General features: G+C 48.0%; 2 protein-coding genes across 5 annotated transcripts; one reads left to right on the top strand and one right to left on the bottom strand.

The window, feature by feature from the left end:
• Positions 1-289: 289 nt before the first annotated feature.
• On the bottom strand, positions 290-21,712 carry LOC117591174 (histone acetyltransferase KAT6A). Of its 4 annotated transcripts, XM_034284302.1 has the most exons (14): positions 21,639-21,712; positions 20,798-20,982; positions 20,496-20,730; positions 20,258-20,434; positions 20,043-20,188; positions 19,821-19,979; positions 19,348-19,754; positions 18,899-19,278; positions 18,530-18,679; positions 18,171-18,464; positions 16,247-18,108; positions 5,658-5,688; positions 1,686-5,595; positions 290-1,617 (listed from the first exon to the last, which is right to left on the bottom strand). In XM_034284302.1, the coding sequence occupies exons 2-14, from the start codon at positions 20,961-20,963 to the stop codon at positions 403-405; spliced, it is 9,132 nt and encodes a 3,043-aa protein (XP_034140193.1). In that variant the 5' UTR covers positions 20,964-20,982; positions 21,639-21,712; the 3' UTR covers positions 290-402. The 4 variants fall into 4 exon arrangements, with proteins under 4 accessions (XP_034140193.1, XP_034140201.1, XP_034140220.1 ...); XM_034284310.1 differs by lacking the exons at positions 16,247-18,108; positions 18,171-18,464; positions 18,530-18,679; ... (6 more) ...; positions 20,798-20,982; positions 21,639-21,712 and adding exons at positions 5,942-6,963; positions 7,022-7,111; positions 7,177-8,044; positions 8,520-8,623 and having other exon boundaries at positions 5,658-5,877; XM_034284329.1 differs by lacking the exons at positions 16,247-18,108; positions 18,171-18,464; positions 18,530-18,679; ... (6 more) ...; positions 20,798-20,982; positions 21,639-21,712 and adding exons at positions 5,942-6,963; positions 7,022-7,111; positions 7,177-8,044; positions 8,437-8,618 and having other exon boundaries at positions 5,658-5,877.
• Positions 9,309-15,959, top strand: LOC117591236 (serine/threonine-protein kinase Genghis Khan). Its single transcript, XM_034284414.1, has 11 exons — positions 9,309-9,419; positions 10,095-10,313; positions 10,695-10,966; positions 11,025-13,949; positions 14,008-14,284; positions 14,353-14,781; positions 14,844-15,050; positions 15,115-15,300; positions 15,366-15,459; positions 15,517-15,704; positions 15,761-15,959. Exons 1-11 carry the CDS (start codon positions 9,392-9,394, stop codon positions 15,859-15,861), a joined length of 4,926 nt encoding a protein of 1,641 aa, XP_034140305.1. The 5' UTR covers positions 9,309-9,391; the 3' UTR covers positions 15,862-15,959.
• Positions 21,713-22,084: the final 372 nt, after the last annotated feature.

Raw genomic sequence — 22,084 nt, 5'->3', positions numbered from 1 at the left:
TAATTTAGTAACCCATCGATTTATGGGCTAGTAAAACTCATTCGAGCAAAAAAACATTCAATGATTGGTCTCTCTCTTGGCTACCCTGAAAAAACAAACAAAAAACATTCGAAAACATAAACAAGCTTTGATTAACAAAATGTTAGTTGTAAGAAAATAAAATAATGGTATTATACAGAAACATTCTCGACAGTTCTTCCTTGCTGAACTTTGTTTATAAATGTAAAAATCTGTGACCTGTTTCCCGCATCTCCAGAACTCTCCAATACCAAAGTAATAACTCGTGTGGTTTGGGTTTTTATTAATTGACAATATATATATTAAGGATTTAATATTTACAGCACACATTTCTATAGGAATTATAGTCAATACAATAATATATAAAATGTGTGAATCCCCGCCTTACCGGCGGATGGAGCCGTTGAGCGGTAAGTAGGGAGAATACGTTGGATACATCGGATTGGATTGCGTCGCTCGCTGCAACACGCATGCATCTTGGTACTGAGATTGCATATTCATGACGCCCATTTGCATCGGGATCTGGGAGTTGGGATACTCGCCGCTTGAGCTGTAGCCGCCGGTGGGCGGGGACTGCTGCGGCGACATTCTGTAGCTGTTGATCGCCCCATAGGAGGCCATCAGATTGGGACTGATGTGTACATTGGGGGTGCGATTGTTTGTGCTGCTCATCGGCGCCGAGGTGTGCTGCACGGGTGCGGACGGTGTGTTCCGCGTATTCCGGCTGGGATTCTGCGTGGACGCAATTGGCGCAATGTTCATGTTGCCGGGATAGTACTTGTGGTACTGCAGCGGTGCCACCTGCGTCTGCAGCATGTTGGGTGGCGTGGATATGTTCCTGTTCTGCATCAGCAGGTGCGGTGGCGGTGTCATTGAGTTGGGTGGTATCGGATGATGCGGCGATGGCGCTAGATTTACTTGAGCACCCGGCGACGTGTTGCATGGCTGACTCTCGAGGCAATTCGTTAGCTGTTGCAGCTTCGAAAGACTGCACAGATTGCCTGCCAGAGAGGAGCCGCCGCTGGTGCCGCCACTGCCACTGCTGTTCGAACCCGAGATGGACTCTTGCGTGGCCTGCCGCTGGTCGTTGTTGTTGTTCGCTCCAGCCGATGGCGGACCCAACGAACTGGACACTGGCACACGCGGAGCATTCTCGCTGGCGGGCATGTTGTTTTGCAAGTAGAAGTTGTTGACGGCACACGCCGAGGACGGCTGCTCGATGCGCTGATGGCTGTTCGCGAGCGGATGCACGGAACTATTGAGCGACATCCTCTGCTGTATGACAGCTGGCGGCATGCCCACAATGTCATAGTTCGAGGGATTCGTCGCAAAGTTCTGGCTGATCTGTGGTATCGGCACATAGTCCAGTGGCTGCATATTCTGCTGGTGTCCATACTGCAGATTGTGCAACGACTCCTGATGCGACTTTGGAATATTCGAAGCGGCGCCCTGCGGTATCTGATGATGCGCATTTGTCGTTGTGGCTGTCGCAGAAGAGTTTTTGGCATCCCGCTGCTGTGCAGCATTGCCACTGCGTATTTGCTTGGGTGTCGTGGCACGATGCGACGGTGTGGGGGAACTAACGTTTGCATTATCCGCCTGCAAGGGAATATGACGAAAAGAGATTAGAACTGTCAACCAATTGGGAGCATTTGCTTTAGCCTTACCTGCGTATTCAACTTCCTCGTCTGATGCTGATGTTGCTGTTGCTGTTGTTGCTGCTGTTGCTGCTGCTGGGCGTTGCTCAGTAAACTAATGTTGGGCGATCCCTCGGGTGCTAAATTCATATTCAGATTGTTCTGCTGCTGCATGTGCGAGTTCTGGATGGACATATGCATGGGCGTGGTGACTGGCTGGTTCTGCATGGAGCAATCCGAGTACTGCCTGTGAGGCTGATGCATGTGCACATTGGACGTGGCTGCCTGGATGTTGTCGGTGCCGTGATTAATGGCACTACCAATGTTGGCGGGTGATTCCATATTTATCTGCGCATTGATGCCGCAATCGTAGTGCTGCTGTTGCTGCTGCTGTTGTTGCTGTTGCTGCTGCTGTTGCATGCCTGATGCCGCCGCCTCCGGGCTGTAGACCATATTCGGATTGACCTCGGACTGCCCGGGCACCTGCAGGTTCGAGTGTTGCGGCGCTGCGTGAATGTTTGGATGACCAATTTTAATTTTACTCTCTCGCGAAATCACTGGAACTGCGTTGACGCCGTGCTCGAGCTTCTGCTTGGGCGCAACGGAACCTCCTGTCTGTGGATTAACCGAATTCGGCAGCAGACTCGACGCTTCAGCTTGGTTGGGAATCGGATTGGCATTGGGATTGCCCTGTCGTGGCACCGCGTTCTGTGCATTGGCCAGGGACTTCATTTGCTGCGCCTGCTCCGGCGATGGCTTGAACATCTTCTGCTGTGGGGCACATTTCTGATTGTAGATCGCCGCCTGATTGTTCACGCCGTACTCGTTGCAGCTGCTGTGACCATGAGCTGCCTCCTCTCGCGATCCACTGACCACATTTCCGCTGGACAGTAGCTTCGGATGCTCATCCTTCTTGCCCGTGTTCTTGCGCTCCTGCTTGTGCTTCTCCTTGGTCTGATGAATCTGGTGGTGTGTGGCCGCGTGGTGCATGGCCAGATGGTTGGCCGACTGATACAGATTCTGCGTTAGATTGTGCGTGTAGGCCATGGTGGTGGCCAGATCCTTCTGGAACTGCTTCTGGCCCTTCTGCGTGGCCGAATCCAAGTGGAGATTGTAGCTGTAGTAGTCCCACTGCCAGTACTGCGAGGTGTGGTGATAGTTGGGCATCTGATTGATGTTAAACTGACTGGGAATCGGATTCTGCAGCTGCGTGTGCTCTGGTATTCCCTTCAGCTGCAGTTTCTCCCGCACCACGGGCACCATGTTCGAGGGAGGGGGAGCAGGAGCTGGGTGTCCTCTCGTATTCGATTTGTCCTCCTCCTTCACTTGCACCATGTGATGGTCTGGCTTCACCACATCCCTCTCGGGCAACGCTTTCATCTTGGCAGCGTCAAACTTTCTTTCTGCGGCATAGGCCTGATGCACCTCGGGCTTTACCACAGGCTGCACTGTCTCCTGCACGGGCTTCTTCAATGGCTTCTCCTTGACATCCGCATTATCCTTGGCCATCAGCTGATTACTCTTTTCCATTGTGGGAGGTTCTTTGAATGGCTGTGGCTGTGCCTGTGACTGTGGCTGAGCTTGAGCCTGCGCTTGTAGATGGAGATGTGGCTGCGGCTTTGGTGGATCCACATAGGAATGTGTAGCCTCCGCACGCTGATGGGCATTGATATTCGTGTTTCCATTGCCAGCTGGTTGATGTGTGGGTGCCATCACTTCGAGTTTTTTCACTTCCATTGGTTTCTGCGCAACGGGCACCGGCACTGGCGCTTCGTGTGGCATTGCAGCTGCAATTTCCTTGGGCTTTTCATGCGTTACTGCCGCAGGAGGAGCCACTGGAGCTGGTGGCTGTACTGGCGGCAGTAGTTCCGTAAACACCGATGCCTCTGGCTTCAGGCAGCTCAAATCCAGATTTGGTTTCTTTTCTTCTGTCATGCGAACGGGACTGCCAGTCTTTACCAGCACTGCCACAGGCTGCTGCTGTGGGGCCAGCACAGGAGGTTCTTCTTTTTTCTCCACCACGACAGGACTCTTGGGTTGCACGATCTTCAGCTCTGGAGCAGCTGGAGCTGGAGCAGCGGGTGCAGGTTGAGCTGGAGCTGGTGCTGGTGCTGGAGCTTCAAGCTGCAGCAGTTTATGCTCCTTGACGTCCGTCGCCTCTTTTCTTGGTTCGTTTGCATGCTCCGTGGACTTTTGCGTTACGCTAAACTTGACTTCGCTCTCAGTGTTCGTATTGTAGGACGTTGAATCGGAGAAGACAGTCTTTTTAGTTTTCTTGGCCACGGCATCTAGGACCTGCTCGCTGATGCTACTGTTGCCTTCCGCTTCGCTCTTCTCCGGCTCGGCTGCTGCCTTGACAGCGACATCAGCGTTGGCTGTTTTCAACGGCTGCTCTTCAGTGGCTGACTGTTTGCTGGGTGCTGCAGCTGGCGCTGAAACTGATGCTGCAGCAGGTGCTGCTACTGCCTCTGTGGCTTCTGTAAACTGCGACTCCTCGGATCGCTTGCCATTGGACTGCTTGCCCCTGAGCTTGGGCACGATATTGACAGGCTTGTCGGTATGTTCAGTCTTTTCGGCCTGACTCCTGCAGACGTCCTTGGAGTGTGGCTCTTCCGCGACAGATGCAGCGTCCACCGTAAGCGTCGTCTCTGGCTCGCAGCTCTGCTCGACACTATTGTCTAGTTGCCGCTCGAAATGCTTTCGCTTGTTCGTGTGCGGAATCATGACGCCATCATTGCGCTTCGCCAGTCTCTGCGCTCGTTTGGTCAAGTGCTCGGACAGCTCGTTCGAGTTCTTTGAGGACTTGCAATCGGAAGAGTCCGAGTTGTCGCCAAACGAGTGATCATCGGCCGCCGCCTGCTGCTCCAGAGCTAGCTTTATCTTCTTGCTCACGCTTGCGTTCAGCTTCAATAACTCCTCGCTGGAGCGTCGCTTTCGCGGTTGTTCCCGCTGCTCTTCCTGCCTCTCAGCGATGCGATTTTTGATGTGATCATCGCTGCCACTGGTCGCTGGATTCGCTTCCGGCTTCGCAGTGGTAATACTTTGCTTAGCCACCACGACTTTGGTGTCGGGAGAGGGAAGTTCCTTCTCCTTGTGGTCGGATTTCTGCATCAGTTGGTTGTTCAAGTACTCCCGATTGGAGATTGGTTTGATGATGTTTGGCAACTTGGACACAGACAACAGGGGACTCCAGCGCAGGCAGTCGGCCTCGATGAGAATGCGCGTCCTGCTGTTCGTCATGCGATTGTTGTGTGCCAGAACCTTCTTCCAGTCGATTTTTACGTTTATCTGATACCGAATGTCCCCGTCGTTCTTTCGCAATTTGATAAAATTCAGCAGCTCGAAGGCCAGCGCAATGTCCGATATGGCGAGGCCCGTTTTGATGGCAATGTCCTTGAAGGTGATCTTTGACTGATTGCGATACTTGTACAGATACTCGAGGACCACGGATTTCCAGTACGAAAAGTAGGAGAGACGCCCCAGATCCGAGAGCGGCTTCTCGGGCGTGCCCAGCTGTCCCTCCTCCCGACTCAGCAGATAGCTAAAGTCAATCAGGAAACGGCCATAGCCCTGCCGTTGGTACTGCGGCATGGTCAGGATGCAGGAGACATTGTACTTTTGTGTGCAGTGCTTCTCCTTCGAAAAGTATCCCACCAAATGGCAACCGCTCTGATCGTTCTTCGTTAGGATATAGAACAGAAAGGGCTCCACGTCGTAGTAGAGCGTCTTGTGGTCCAAAAAGAACTTGGCCAGCAGGCACAGGTTCTGGCAATAAATCTTGTTCACATTGCCATCCACCTCAAACACCGAAATATTCCCCTGGCGAAATATCTCAGTGCCCGGCGGCTGCTTCCAGATGCACTTGTTCTGATGCCTGTCCAGCACAGAGCGACTTTTTGTATATTTTAAACAGAATTCACACAGAAAGAGTTTAATTAATCTGCAAAGAGAGATGGAAAGTATTAAGTTCTCCGACTTTTGGCGGCAGTTCTAGGGCAGTACCTGGCGTACTCCTGCGGGAATGGACTGGAGTACCATGTCTCAATGTCCCATTTGCCAATCTGTATGGACTTGGGACTGAGCGTGTGCTGTCCCTGCTTCTGCTGCGCCACATCCGTCATCTTCTGACAGTTGTTGGACATCTGGAGAACCGCTTTGTGGAGCACTTCCTGATACAGATCCACATCCACGGGGTTAACGCATGGCGGCAGCGGCTGATTCTCTGTAAATTCAAGTTATTAATGATTGGAATGGCAAGGCATAGTTTTGGCTCTTCAGCCACTTACCAAATGGATTCGTACGCTTCATGTTTTCTGTGCACAAATCTTCCGATTCGGGATTTGTTTTGCTTTCGCTTTTTGTGTCCCGACAACGACCGATTTGCTCCATCATTTGACACTTTAATACAGTCTCCTCTGTGAGGTATGGAATGTCCTCCTCCTCTTCGCGTTTCTCGTATGATTTACCCACATCGAGGGGCATCGACTTGAGCGGCACAATCTTTTTCTTCTGCAAGTTTGACGAAGATTTTGCATCTGCCTTGTCGGCTGTTGCCGCCAATCCTATTGGACCGGCACCCTTTGTGGCCCTAACGAGTGGCGATGCTGCTGCTGCTGGTGTCGCATAGCCTCCAATACCCTTGGCACCCGCATTGTTCTTGGACTTGACAAATATATCTATCGGGTTCTTGGCAACCGCTGCAAATCCCCAATTCTCATTCGCCACTTCATTGGTTTCCGGCGAACCACTCAGTCGATCCCTGGCACCGCCTCCGGCATTCAGCTTGCGGCAATTGTTCTGTTTATCATTCTCAAACAGCTTTCCCTTTAGCGTGCTCCGATCGGTGTCGTAGTCCTCCTCGTCATTCTCATCATCGCACTCTGAACTGTCACTGGAACTTTCGCTCGAGTCCGAGTCTGAGCTGGAGGATGTGCATGAATCCGAGCTGGTGCTCTCATCCTGATCATTGTCATTCCTGTTCCTGTCATCGTCCTCGTCGTCATCGTCCTCGCTGTCACTTGAGGAGCTCGTCGACGATAGATCGGAGAATGTGCGCTTTCGCGTCTCTTGGCTGGCGATGTAGCCTCCCTGTAGTATTTGTGACTTCCGCTGCTTCGAGTGGAACTCGAATTGATCCTCGTTTATGTTTAGTTTCCTGGCATTCAGCCCAGACCCCGACAGTTTCCTCCTCTGGCCATTGCCATCATTGTAGACACAAAGTTTCGAGGTAGAGGGACTCTCGGCATTGCCCTCCCGCTTGATAATCTGTCGCTTGCTGAAGCCGACTCTGTCGTACGATGAATGATGCCTGAAAATAATCATATTGAGTGCTTAGAAGCTTAGAGTTGGCTCTGTCTGTAGCTTACTTTTCATTTCCATCCTCCATTTTGATCTTTGTGGCATCCTTTTTCAAGAGTTTTGGATTATCAATGCTCTGCTTCGAGCACGTCTTGCATCTGCAACAGAAATGTTGATTAATATCATGGCAATCCAAGGGTAGAGCATGCTGAGTAGAGTGTACCTGTAGGGATGCTTGGGCTTCTTGTCGGGTATCGTGTCGAGACATGTCAGATGATAGTGGTCCTTGCAGACGGAACATTGCAGCAGACAGGGTCCACGGTTGCGCATCTTGCAGACAGCGCAATCGGCGCAGCTCTGACAGTCCCACAGGGTTCCCTTGGTGACCAGCATGTAGAGCAGCACGTACGACTGTGACTTGCATCTGCCGGCAATGTTTGCGCATGTGGTGTGCAGCGAGATGCCACACTGCTTGCAGGAGCTTAGGGGTTCTGGAATGCCATTGAGGTTTTTCTGAGAGTTACCGGAACAGTGGGTGCACGTGTCCTCCCCCTTGATGACCACATCCGTCTGGGGTACGCACTTTCGTGGCGTCGTCAGGGACTTGCCCTTCTTGTAGAGTTTACCCTCCTGGAGCAGAAAGCCAGAGTCTACGGCCTTCTTGATGGACGCCTTAATGACCGTCTTGAAGTCCACATTGGGCGAGAGATCGATGCAGTTGAATTTCTGAATGTAGTTCTCGATGCTCTTCAAGGTGGAGCCCTCGCACTCGCCCAGATCGTGCACCGCCTTGGCCACCAGCTTGCACAGGTTCGTGTTCTTGTCCACTTTGACCCGACGCTTGGCCATGGGCGCCTTGTACGAGTGCAGGCCCTTGTTGTAGACCTTAATCACAGCACCCGAGTCCACGGCCTTCTCCAGCTTCTCGGCCACGATGTCCTCGTGGAACTTGTGATGCGTCCCGATGGCCTGGCATATCCTCTGAACGGATGGCCTCTGTTTTTGCGACCTGATCTTGGATATCGCCTCCAAAATCCACTGTATCCACGTCTCCATGCCGATGTCGTGTGCCGACTCCCTCATCATGTTCACTGAAGTAGGGTACATAGGTATAAGAAAGCGAACTTGTATTAACCACGGGGAGAGTCTCCGAATATTTGTGCAATATTTCTGAGCAACTATTGGTTCACTTCACTCGTTGCGTGCGCACATTCGAATATGCAAATAGGGTCTGAAGTTCCGGGTAGACCGATTCCAAACAGGGTTCACTTCATTTTATTTGATGTTTATGCGGGTACACTTTCAAGCAGTGTATATTGTCGATAAACATAAAAGCATTCTCGAATTTCGCCAACAGCATCGGATATTTGATTTTCAAGAATGCATGCAAATAATTGTATGTATCACTTTGCACAAAACTAACTCCTATGGCAATACATATGTACTTAGTTTGCATATGTATGCAAGCGTGATGTGTACGTACATTTAAAATTAAATTATTCGCGAAATTAATTGATAGTATATCGCGGACGATAAGTATATCTTAGCTTCTAAGTAGGCGCTAACCACTGCACATATTTCCAGACATTTAATATGTTGTAACTAAATCAATTATTAATTTTTAATGAAGTTTGATCGCCACTGAGTATTAGAACACACACACACACACATAATAATATGTGTATAACTATTTGTAAGGCTTTACATACATTTTTCGATAGCACCGACTGGGGTAATAGTATCGTAAGCATTGGAACATGGAATAAAAACAGATGAAATGCTCATCTACAACAAAACACACCATGTTATACAACACTGTTATGGGAACAGACAGTAATATTTATAAAAGAACAAGTATTATTTGATTTTGTTTGCTGGGAGCTCTTCCTCAAACCATTGCAGTTCTCCTCCAATATGTTCAGAAGTGTCCTAATAGCCAAATAGGTAAAAAAACAATATATTACCCAATGATAATATTGGCGTTTTAAGGATTTTATGCATATGTACCTTAAATATTATAGCCGGAAAAATTGTATCATATAATTTATATTAATAGCAACATAATATATTGTGTTGATAGTTATGCGTTATTTGTGCCCATTCCATGTACAAGGCAACTGTAACTGTAATGTCATAAAGTCATAAGTTACATTAGCCAATAAAAAGGAGTATTTATAATCAGAAGAATTGATTCTTCAATCGCATTAAATTATTGTTTCAGTGGTCAAAGTCTGTGCAATCTAGAAGCTAGTAATATAGAATATCAAAATCGAGGAATCTGATTTAAGACTACGGTATATTTTACGGTATATTTTGAAAATGAAGAAGTATATTTCGGTATTTCGGTATCGATAATTCCGCGGTCACACTGTTCGGCTTTTACAATTTACAATTTACAATTTTGTTGGGAGAAATATGTCTAAATATAAGCATTAGAAATGGAATACGAATCTTCCGAATTCAGTGGTAATATTATAGAATTTGTGACAAGTGATTTTGTGCTGCTAGAATGTGTGTTTGTCTACATGATGCTGACGCGTTTGTGTTTTTGCACACATGTCATACACACACATGCATATGCATATAAACAATTATTTATTTATATCTGCACGGTGGAGAGGAAAGGAACAAACAAACGCACGAATATACACACATGCCACAATATGTGTATACTTATATTTCATATTTCTGCACGGGGGGTCCGGAGCACCCAAAGTGTAGTTTTGTTTCCCGCATACGCATTTGAAAAATCGAAACAGTCTGTCGAGAGTTTTGACTGAATAATTTGTGTTTAATGTACAAATAGTCAATTCCAATAAGAAGGAAATGGCTTACTCAATGGTACCGTGCCTAGCCGTTTCGTGTTATGAATTATGTCTGTCTGTATGTCTGAATAACCAACGTAATCACATTTTGGGTCAATGCAGCCCCTTCCCACCAACAACTATACCTACATATATACGTATATGTACTCTCCTGTCTCGTCGACACCTCTCTCCGTTAAAGCTGAATTCGTTTCCCCCCCTAGCCATGTTTTCACAAGGAGCCGCCTTGTGGCTTATTGGGTGCGGCGTTGCTTGAGATACGTAAAAATAAGAAAATAATAAATAATTAAATTATCCTTTTGGGTATCCTTTACAGATATAACCACAGGAAGCTGCAAGAAAAGGCTAAATTTTCTAAAATATATTCTAAGCGATACAACAGTCGATCAAAAATGGGCATCCGACTTGGGCGAGGACACGGAAGGGCATCAGTTCTCCTTGGACTATCTGCTCGACACCTTCATCGTGCTCTACGACGAATGCAGCAACTCATCCCTGCGTCGTGAGAAAGGAGTTTCGGATTTTCTTAAACTATGTAAATACTGAATACTATTAACATATTTGCATGGAACACAGATATATCTACCTACTACCTTCTACACTTTATAATTTCTGGATCTTTTTAAACCCCACTCCTCGGCAGAAGGTAATCTAATACTATTTTTTATAGACAGAAAGATGTTTACCCATAGTCGTGCCTTTGTGTGCTTTGTCTGTGAAACTGAAACCATTTGCATCGACCAACTACTACACTCATACAGCTTTTATTTATTATACATTTCGCATAGAGTTTTGTCTCTGTTTCTGTGCTTCTTAGAAGGTGTTCCGAATGGAGATGATTGCTCATTTATTTGTATGGGGAAATTGGAAATTTATCTTGACCCATTCATAATTAGCTTACCCTTTTCTTTTGCAGCTAAACCCTTCGTTCATGTGGTGCGAAAACTGCGACTGGGTCGTGATGATTTTGACATATTGAAAATCATCGGGCGAGGGGCCTTTGGTGAGGTATGCGTCGTCCAGATGATATCCACCGAGAAGGTGTACGCCATGAAAATACTGAACAAGTGGGAGATGCTGAAGCGGGCCGAAACGGCGTGCTTTCGCGAGGAGCGGGACGTGCTGGTCTTTGGCGATCGGCAGTGGATCACGAACCTGCACTACGCCTTTCAGGACAACATTAATCTGGTGAGCATCGAGTCGAATTCAATGGCTCTACTGCTGCTAACTTTCCCCTGTTTTGCAGTATCTTGTCATGGACTATTATTGCGGGGGCGATCTGCTAACGTTGCTGAGTAAATTCGAGGACAAGCTGCCGGAGGACATGGCCAAGTTCTACATTACCGAAATGATTTTAGCCATCCACAGTATTCATCAGATTAAGTATGTCCATCGGGATATAAAGCCGGATAATGTGCTGCTGGACAAGCGGGGCCATGTGCGGCTGGCGGACTTTGGCTCGTGCCTGAGGCTGGACAAGGACGGCACCGTGCAGTCGAACGTCGCTGTGGGCACGCCCGACTACATCTCGCCCGAGATTCTGCGTGCCATGGAGGATGGCAAGGGTCGCTATGGCACCGAGTGCGATTGGTGGTCCCTCGGCGTGTGCATGTACGAAATGCTGTATGGCGAGACGCCGTTCTACGCGGAAAGTCTGGTGGAGACCTATGGCAAGATCATGAACCATCAGAACTGCTTCAATCTGCCCACGCAGGAGACCCTCAACTATAAAGTGTCCGAGATGTCGCAGGATTTGCTTTGCAAACTGATCTGCATACCTGAGAACCGGCTGGGCCAGAATGGCATTCAGGACTTTATGGATCACCCTTGGTTCGTGGGCATCGATTGGAAGAACATTCGCTGCGGCCTGGCCCCTTACGTGCCGGAAGTTTCGAGTCCCACGGACACCTCCAACTTCGATGTGGACGACAACGATGTGCGACTGACCGATTCGATGCCGCCCTCTGCTAATCCCGCCTTCTCTGGCTTCCATTTGCCCTTTATTGGCTTCACCTTTTCGCTGAACACCAGCTCCCCCGCTGACTCGAAGGCCAATCAGAGTTCTGGCTTCGAGGATGACAATACCTCGTGCAGCCTGCAGCAATCCAGCAATCTGCCGAGCAACAACTCGGAGGCATCGGTCGACTCCGTGCAGGACAAGAAACAGATGAAGGCATTGACCGAACAGATAGCTGCCTTTAAGCAGGAGAAGCTCGAGCTGACGAAGCAGCACAGTGAGATATTCGAGCGGCTGAAGACGCAGGAGGCGGAGCTGCAGGATGCCATTTCGCAGCGCAATGTGGCCATGGTGGAATACTCGGAGGTTACGGAGAAGCTCTCTGAGCTGCGCAATCAAAAGCAGAAGCTCTCGCGGCAAGTGAGGGACAAGGAGGAGGAGCTGGACGGAGCCATGCAGAAGAACGACAGCCTGCGCAACGAGCTGCGCAAGTCGGACAAGACGCGGAGGGAGCTCGAGCTGCACATTGAGGATGCGGTCATTGAGGCCTCCAAGGAGAAGAAGCTGCGGGAGCATGCCGAGGAGTGCTGCAGGCAGCTGCAGCTGGAGCTGCGCAAATGCAACTCCAGCGTGGAGACGACCATGCCCATGAGCATATCCTCGGAGATGTCTTCGTACGAAATCGAGAGGCTGGAGATGCAATACTCGGAGAAGCTCAACCATCAGCAGACGCGTCACAATCTCGAGATGGAGGCGCTGCGCGAGCAGCTGGAGAACTCGAATCTAGAGCTCTCCAAGGAGCTGCATCAGACGCAGGACAGGCTGAAGTACACGCAACTGGAATCGATTACGGACTCGGCCGAGACGCTGCTGGAGCTGAAGAAGCAACACGATCTGGAGAAATCTTCGTGGTTCGAGGAGAAGCAACGACTGAGCACGGAGGTGAGCCTCAAGGCAAAGAATCTGAAGGATCTGCAGGCCGAAGACGATGAAATCTTCAAAGAGTTGCGCATGAAGCGAGAGGCCATCAACCAGTGGGAGCGCCAAATGGCTGAGATCATCCAGTGGGTGTCCGACGAGAAGGACGCTCGCGGCTACCTGCAGGCGCTCGCCACTAAAATGACCGAAGAGCTGGAGTATCTGAAGCATGTTGGCACATTCAATAACAACGGGGTGGACAATAAGAACTGGCGAAACAGGCGCTCCCAGAAGCTGGACAAGATGGAGCTGCTCAATCTCCAGAGTGCGCTGCAGCGGGAGATCCAGGCCAAGGCCATAATATCCGAGGAGCTCAGCCAGACCCGATCCGATCTGATATCCATACAGAAGGAGGTGCGCGACTACAAGAAGCGCTACGATTCTATTCTGCACGACTTTCAGAAGAAGGAGACCGAGCTGCGGGACCTGCAGAAGGGCGGCCTCGAGTATTCCGAGTCGTTCTTGAACAAGTCCACGCACCAGGGCCTGAGCAGCGCCTTCTTCCGGGATATATCCAAGAGCGAAATGATTGATGCTGCGGATAGTTTTGGCAACGACTCGAGCGACAGCTTCATCGGCACACCCAATTTCTTCCAGTCTGGAAACTCTGGCATGCTCTTCAATTACGAACCAAAGTATGCGGGCAAGAGCAAAGATGGTGGCTCTCTGGCAGCCATGAAGGATGCCTCGGTGAGCGACATATCGCGCGAGGATGCCGAGCTGCTGATGAAGGAATCTCAAAAGAAGGTGGCCAGCAGCAACCCCTCGAACACAGCCATCCATCAGTTTTTGGTGCGCACTTTTAGCAGTCCCACAAAATGCAATCATTGCACATCGCTGATGGTTGGACTGACGCGTCAGGGTGTGGTGTGTGAGATTTGCGGCTTTGCCTGCCACACCATCTGCTGCCAGAAGGTGCCGACCACCTGTCCAGTTCCTATGGATCAGACCAAGCGGCCGCTGGGCATTGATCCCACGCGTGGCATTGGCACCGCCTACGAGGGGTATGTGAAGGTACCCAAGTCGGGGGTGATAAAGCGCGGCTGGATACGTCAATTTGTTGTTGTGTGCGACTTTAAGCTATTTCTCTATGATATATCGCCCGACCGGTGCGCCCTGCCAAGTGTGAGCGTCTCCCAAGTGTTGGATATGCGCGATCCAGAATTCTCAGTTGGCAGCGTGCGCGAAAGCGATGTCATACACGCGGCCAAGAAAGATGTGCCATGTATTTTCAAGGTAATTACAGACTATGATCTAGAGGGACTTTAAATACATTGTATTCATTTATTTGCAGATCAAAACAGCGCTCATTGAGAGCGGTTTATCGCTGAATACTCTGATGCTGGCCGACAATGAGTCGGAGAAGTCCAAATGGGTCATTGCTTTGGGGGAACTACATCGAATATTGAAACGAAACAGTCTACCAAATACTGCTATATTTAAGGTCTACGAGATACTGGACAATACGCTCTCCCTCATACGGAATGCCTTGTGCTCTGTCATCATATATCCCAATCAGATTCTGTTGGGCACTGAAGATGGACTCTTTTACATTAATTTGGATCAGTATGGTACGCGACACTCACTCTTCCTCTGCTGGATGTGAATTGTTTGCTTAATACGTTTACTTTCCTTGCAGAAATTGCTCGTATTGGGGAGAGCAAAAAGATCCTACAACTGTGGTACATCGAAGAGGAGCAAATTCTTGTTATACTCTGCGGAAAGCAGCGTAATTTGCGGCTTTTGCCCATCAGAGCGCTAGAGGCTAGCGATGTTGAGTGGATCAAGGTGGTCGAATCGAAGAACTGCATTTCGGCCTGCACTGGCATTATACGCCGCTTCCCCAACATTGTGTATTCGTTTATAATTGCCCTGAAACGGCCCAACAATCACACACAAATCGTTGTCTACGAGATTAATAGAACGCGCACAAGGCACCAGAAGACTTGCGAATTTACAATTGGCTATTTGGCCCAGCATCTGCAGATCCTGTCCGATATGCGGCTGGTTGTGGCTCATCAAAGTGGATTCACCGCCTACTTCCTGAGGGGAGAAGCTACCGCAATGTGTAAGTGTGCAACCCACTGAATAATCCTTGAATCTATCTCATACCACAACTCTCTTGTCCAGCTCTGGTGCATCCCGAGAACCAGCTTTGTGCATTTTTAAATTATTCCGGCGTGGATGCTGTACGAGTCATAGAGATACTCTGCCCCAGCGGCGGTAACTTTGGGGAGTACTTGTTGGTGTTCCAAACCCTGGCCATTTATGTGGATCTGCAGGGACGCAAGTCTCGGGATAGGGAAATCATGTACCCCGCTTTTCCCACATATATAAGTGAGTAATTTGCAGCTGCTGGCTGAGGGAAAGTGACTCAATCAGTGCTTTGTTTTGCCTACAGCCTTTTGTGACGGCCATTTGTTGGTGTTCTCGGAAACACATTTGGATATCTTTAATACACAAACCGCTGAATGGGTGCAGTCGATTGGCCTGAAGCAGTCGATTCCGCTAAATAATCAAGGCAATGTGGTGCTGTCCTCAGTCAATGACACGCCCTTGATTGTTTATTTGTCCAATATACACACAAGTAAGTGGATCGGATTATATTTCCAACAGTGTGGAGTCTTTATCTGGTTTCGTTTTCTCTTATAGAGGGACTTTTGCAATATCGTGAGGGAAATCGCAAGGGAATGGCAAACATTAAGCGAAGATTTTCCATTCGTGAGATTAATAAAACAATAAAAAGGTATGTCAGATTGCACATAAAAGAACTGTTCAACTAATTGCTAAAATCTATTGACAGCGATCGAAGATCAAAGATGATTTCGGCCCCAACTAATTTCAATCACATTTCGCATATGGGCCCCGGCGAAGGCATACAAAATCAGCGACTTTTAGATCTACCAACAACACTCGAAACAGCCGACTGTAGTCCCATAATACATTCTCTGAGCTCCATACCATCTAGAAAATCAAATTTTCTAGAACAAGGTAATTATAATGAAACCATTTACTATCTATTATTAACCAATGATTGACATTTTCAGTGGATGCTAACTCTGATGACTATGGCAACGATAATATAATCTCTAGAACTCCCAGTCCAATGGCATCGTCATTTATGGACGGCTTAAGCAATAACGATTAGTGTTTCAGTCTATCTCTACATCTACTTATCTAATTTAATCGAATTTTTTTAAGGCAAGCTGTTTGTAATAAACATATTTAATTTCTCGAATATCCCAATGCAGTGTGCGCTCATTTTTGCGTCACTTTATTGAGCAGCTAATCGACGTTTCCATGCATGCGTGGATTGGTGTGTTTGTTTATGTATGCATTTGTTTTTATTTGTATACTAAAGTCTGCATGTTAAATACATACATTTAAAAATCTTTGATTTGTACACAGAAATCATTAGAATGAATTACATTATTATTATTATTTATAATTGTTTTGCAGCTTAGCTTAGATTAAACTCTAAACTAAACTCGGAAACTACTTCTTCGATTTTTTCTTCTTTTTCATTATCTTGCTCTTGCGTTTGCTCTTCAGCTCCTTGCGCTTCTCGCTCTTCAATGAATCGGTTGACGAATATTTAGCATGTTTCTTAAGTTTCTTATCCTTTTCCTTTTGTTTCTCGGGTGCCGAGCGGCCGCTTGCTGGATGCGACGATCCATCATTCTGTATCGTGTTATCATATTTTAAGACTAAATTACTCGACGAACTGCTGTCACCGGCACGTCTAAACGGATTATCTGGGCGGCATGGCTTCGGCGGCGCGGCTGCCACAGACACGGACGACACAATGCGTCCTTCGCCCGACTTGACGCTTCGGACTCCCCTTCGATCCGAGTCGTGGATATTGATCTGATCGAACTTATCGTGGTGCTTGGCGTCCTTGTAAGGCCGCCTTTGTCTATCGCTCTCGGGTAGCGTCCGCCCGCCTCTTGCCTGCTGCGAGTGTCTTTTCTCTGTGGAGAGTGCTCTGTCTCTGTCCCTATCCCTCGATTGCTTGTCCCTCCGCCGGGACCCGCTGTGGGCCCTGTCCGCTCGGCCCCTGTAGCCGCCATCATCATCACCTGCAACTTTAGCCACAATCTCACGCCGTTTGCCTCCTCTGGACTTGTCCTCTGAGCGACTTCTTTCACGCACCACCTTGTTGCCCAGTCGCTCCTTCACGGACTTGCTGCTGGGGCGCTGCTTCGGCGAGAGCGAGCGATCCTTATTATCATTTCGTATGGATACGGAGCGGTCCTTGCTGTTGCCCTTGGAATTTATTACAACTTGAAATTCGACAGGTCGGATGGCGTTTATTGCCTTCGCGAAGATCGCATTCTCTGCCTTGCGTATAACATCCGAGGTGATCTCATTGTGTTCCCCAGTGGAGTTGACAGAGCCCGACCTCTTGAAGCTATCATCGAAATTGCAGGACAAGCTGTTCTCCTCCAGTTCCCACTTGGAAAGGTTCATCGCATTGGCCGACGCAGCGTCACTTCGCTTGCCACCTCTGGAGGAGGCACTGACGTTCTCCTCACCAAAATGATGCTTGTGTGGAGCCTCAACAGCAAATAGAGCCTTAATGGGTTTCACAACCTCATGGCTCCTGCTGCCCTGGGCTGGGGAGTTCGAGGCAGATTCATATTTGTCAAAGCTCTCGGCCATAGCCCTTAGGGGGGGAGTTATCTTACATGTCTGCTCGATTTGTTGCATGCTGTTGAGCTCCGAATCGGATCGATTCATGGACGAACTCTTCTTGGCTCTCTCGTGCTTCTCCTTTTCCTTCTTGACCTTCTTGTCTTTTTTGTTTTTCTTACGTTCAGTCTTGTCCTTCTTTTTCTTCTTGCGCTCCTTCAACGTCAGAGGACTCTTGCTCTTGTTCTCCTTCCCCGCATTTTCGATGCCATCCAAGAAATTGACAGGAGTTGCCTCTGGAACTGCATTCGGACTACGTACCGCTCGGGGTATCGGCTGCACACAATACTCTTCCCGTCCTCTTTCCGGCGTCTTGGGCGTCCGTTCTCTGTGATCGTGGCTGGAGCCAACAGTCGGCTGCCTCGCACCGGTAATTGCTATTTTCGCTGGGGGAGGAGTCAGGCTTCTGAAGCTAGTGTCGATCAGTTTTTGATGCGTTTCCTTACTTCTGCTGCGCGATCTTTGCCGCTTGCGTGGCATATCATCGTCGGCGACAGCACCTCTCTTCGCATGCCCCCCACTGCTGCCCAGGTGGTGCTTCGGTTTATAGGCCGCCGCTTCATCAAACAGCTGCATGCCCTCGAACCCTGGCGGTGGCGGTTCAATTGGATCAAGTCTTGGTGCACTGGGCTTGGAATATGACTTATCCCTGAAGTCTGATTTATACGAGCCCTTTGGGGATATGGAACGACGTGGCGCAGATCTGTTTAAATAGAAAGTACATTAGGAAAGGTTCAATCAAGTGTGGTGTGGTTTGGGTTTTACCTTTTCATTTTGTTTATTGGCGACTTGGAGCCATCGAGACGACTGGGCCGATTGTGTCGCGTGTGTCGCTCGTAGCTATACTCACGCTTTCGTTCCCGCGATCTAGGTCGCTTATCCTTTAGATTGAGGTCTCGCAGTGACTCTTTCTCGTACACGGGCGACTTGAAGCGGTGCGACCTTTGCCTATCCGGCGATCTGGACCTATGATGATCTACGCTACGAAATCTCTCTGACTTCTGTCGCTCCTTCTCCTTCATAATGCGATTGAAGGCCTCCAGAGGATCGTCAATGAGGCTGTGGGTGAAGAGAAGGAGAAAGTAAGGAAAGGAACCAAGAGGAACCACCACAGAGACACTCACCCGGAGCCAACCTTTGCTGCCACGCCCTGATATATAGAGGCTAAATTTGGGGACTGAAACTGTTGGGACATGTTCATGTTCATATTTCCGCCCGAGGGTCCATACTGCGCCCGTATGGGATGCACAGGCTGGTTCTGGTACGGCACAAAGCTGCAAATTTAAAAGTTATTTGCGGGAATCCAAAAGCTTAAGTATTGATTGGTGTAAAAGGAATGTTGTTTTAATAAACCAAAGCTTAAAGTAGAGTATCGTAATAGATTGTAGATTGTAGCTAAATTACAACTGGAGGAGTAGTGCTGCGGTTGTGGTAGCCTCTGCTCGGAGATCCACTCTGCTGGAGATCCCAAGCGGATTAGGAGGAAAACATACCTTAAGGGCGGCCGCTGTCCCATATTATTGTATCCATTGCTGTACTGTGGCGGTATGTGGTGGCCCATCATATGCAATGGGGGCGGACCCCGAGGCATTTGCATATACGGCGGCTTGTACACATTTCCGCGATGCACCTCATCCGGCTCGTTCACCACATGATGACCCTGATAGCTCTGGTGTGTCGAGATGGGCGTGGGCAGGAGGCTACGTTCCCCACGTTCCCCACGTTCATTGTGTGGCTTCCCAGAGTCCGATTGTGATTGCGACTGCGTTGTTGGGCGTCGCTTCATATCGGACTCGGACATGTAATCCATTTTATGCTCGCGTCTGTGGGACACATGATGTGCAGGAGGTTTCCTTGGATACGTGGGGGACATCTGCAGGGATAAAAAGAGTGCGTTAAAGTAGAAACATCTATGTTTTATCTGTACAAGTGAACGCCTCACCTTGCTGGAGACAATCGATGCTGAATCGGCCAGTGTTTGGGGCATCGTTATAGTTATATTATCCTCATAATCCGAATCATATTTGTCCTTTTCTTTCTCCTTTTCCTTTTCTTTTTCCTTTTGTGAGTGATGCGCATTGCCATCTGTTGTGGTTATAGCTGTGGGTTTAGCTTCAGCTGGTTCCAGAGATGTCACCTTGGGCGGATGCGTGTGCTTGTTGCCATTTGTCTCTGGCTGCTCCTCCTGCTTTAGACTCTTTTCTTTGCTGGCCACTTCCACGGCGGCTGGCTCCTTCTCCACCTTCTCCACAATGGGTTTCTCCTCAATGTTTGGCTTCTCTTCGATAGGTTTGTCCTCACTGCCTGGCGGCTTTTCATCAATGGGTTTCTCCACCTTTTTAACTGCAACTGATTTGGAATGGATTTACTTTAATTATCTCTCCACATTATGACCGTGGAAGTGAAATATCTTACCCGATTTGGCGGCACGCATTGTATAGCCAGTTTCGTTTTTGAAAGCATTCACAGAATTTCTGAGGAACCGATTTGGTATCAGGGAACCCGGTGAACAGTTCTTCTCCTTGCAATCCGGGCATTCGCTTTCCTCGGACTCCAGCAACGAATTTCGCACACCTGCGAGTAGTGTAGAGAGAAAATCAATTGGGGTTTGGGTTAAACTACTAGAGGAGTACGTACAGTCGTCGCAGAAGGAACTGCCACAGCAGGGTATCATGACGGCATCGACAAAAATGTCCCGGCAAATGCCGCAGATTAAATCCTCGGGAATTTCCTGACTCTGCTCCGCTGGAATTACAAACATGGCTGCCTCTTCCTCGGTTGCCCTAAAAGTGATTAGAAAATATGATATTTAGCTTGACAACGAAATCAAAGTGTCTTCTGTCATAACTTACGTTTCCGTCTTGTCCCTGAAGGAGCGCGGTATGCCAGTGGTTCGCTTCACCTCAAACTGATCTTTGCCGCCTGTATTCGGGCAATTCTTGATCCAGTGACCAGTTTTCTTGCACTTGTTGCAACGATACGAGGCGGGAACTTCGCCCACTTGAGATTGTCCCTTAATACGCTGATACCTGAAACATAAACAAAAGGATTTATAGCATTAGTTAGTCGGTTAGTGGTGCAGCTACTTACGTCTTTGGGTCATAGTCCACGGTGCTCTGCATCATCATTGCATGGATTTTGTCCTCTTCAGTGCCTTGCATCTTGGAGAGATCCATATTGAAGTTCTCCTGCTTGTTGGAGGAGGCAGCAGGTGCCGCATTTTCGGCTGGCGGCTCCCAGCCCTTCTTCGTGGGATGAGCCAAGGGTATTCGTGAGATGATTAGGGTGGTGTTTTTTGGTATAAGGACTCCATCATCCTTGTATTCTAGGGGAACATAGAGCATGGGAATGTTAGAAGTTTCACTTTTATTAGTAAACCATTTCAAACTTACCTTCTTTTGTCTGCGCATTTGTTATTTGCAGATCAAAGTCTATTATTTTACCCAATCTTTTCTGCTGTACAATTTCCCTTTTCAGATCGCCCACAGAAATGTGAAGTCCGTCGAACGTGATTGTGTCAAAATTGAGTGTACTTTTGAATTTATAATGCACTGACATTTTCAATGGTGGTTATGATCTGAGATAGAAATGATGCAATTAGGAGAATTATGAATATTGTTCTTCCTATATTTATATAAGTTCTGCAAAATTATGGTTTCAGGCATTTTATACATGATGTGGGTAGGCATGTACATATGCATCTAAGTCAGCACAGAAATGAAGAAAGAAGAAGAAGGTTTTGCAACTGGCAGGTAGCATCATCTGATGGCCAAAGGAACTCGAAATTCTGACCAAACATGATGAAAACCGCATTGAGATGGCCAAGAAGACGCTAAAAACATACTTTTGGCATTTGCAAGAACAAAAATAAAAAGGACATGTTGTACTTTCAGCAATTTTCTTTTATTCGCACTGATTGGATCACCACGATAACATTACTCGAACAATGTTCGGCACAATATTCGTACAGCTATATACATACGTACAACTAAACACGCAATGACACCGACTAATCTATTACATAGGGATATGAAAAAAACACTGTTTGAACTTTCGGTTTATGCGACAAGCATACAAATGCGTGAGCATATTTATACGCACATTGTTACATCCACATGTAACTAAATGTGATTTGAAGATCGTACGGCTTAGGTTTACCAAATACACCACACAGCCCCGGGCATTTGCAAGAGATTACCGGTATAATTTAGCACACAAATTGCAATTACTTACACTACTTCACATAAACGTCGGAGTTTTTATTATTTTTGCCTCGACACTATTTCACAGCACTGCACTGGCCTATATCGATACCGCGATAGCTATCGCTTGGAAGTTCGAGGCTCGCACATTTAGGAATGAAATGGAATTGAAATGATACGATAAAGTACTGTCTTGCCGCCTGAATTATTTATATTGGGGACTCGTGAAACTGATTAAGGTTTCGAGTAAGATTGAATTCGAAAAAAGCTAACGTAGTTTCTGAAATTTTAGTACAGGTCAAATACTTAAAATCTATAAACAAACACCAGGTTTGGCCACACAAATGATAAGAGTATGTAAATAATTACATTTGTGATGTGCCAAGCCAGCAGCGATCGATATGGCAATGTGTTAGAGTGAGACGACTATTGTATGCAGCCACTCTTACAGCTCTGTTTACATTTACAGTTGCGGCA

This window comes from Drosophila guanche, unplaced genomic scaffold (genome assembly GCF_900245975.1).
Source record: "Drosophila guanche unplaced genomic scaffold, DGUA_6, whole genome shotgun sequence".
Classification (NCBI taxonomy): Eukaryota; Metazoa; Arthropoda; class Insecta; order Diptera; family Drosophilidae; genus Drosophila; species Drosophila guanche.
Note: the sequence above shows the minus strand (reverse complement) of the source record. Positions and strands in the feature narration are given on the sequence as shown.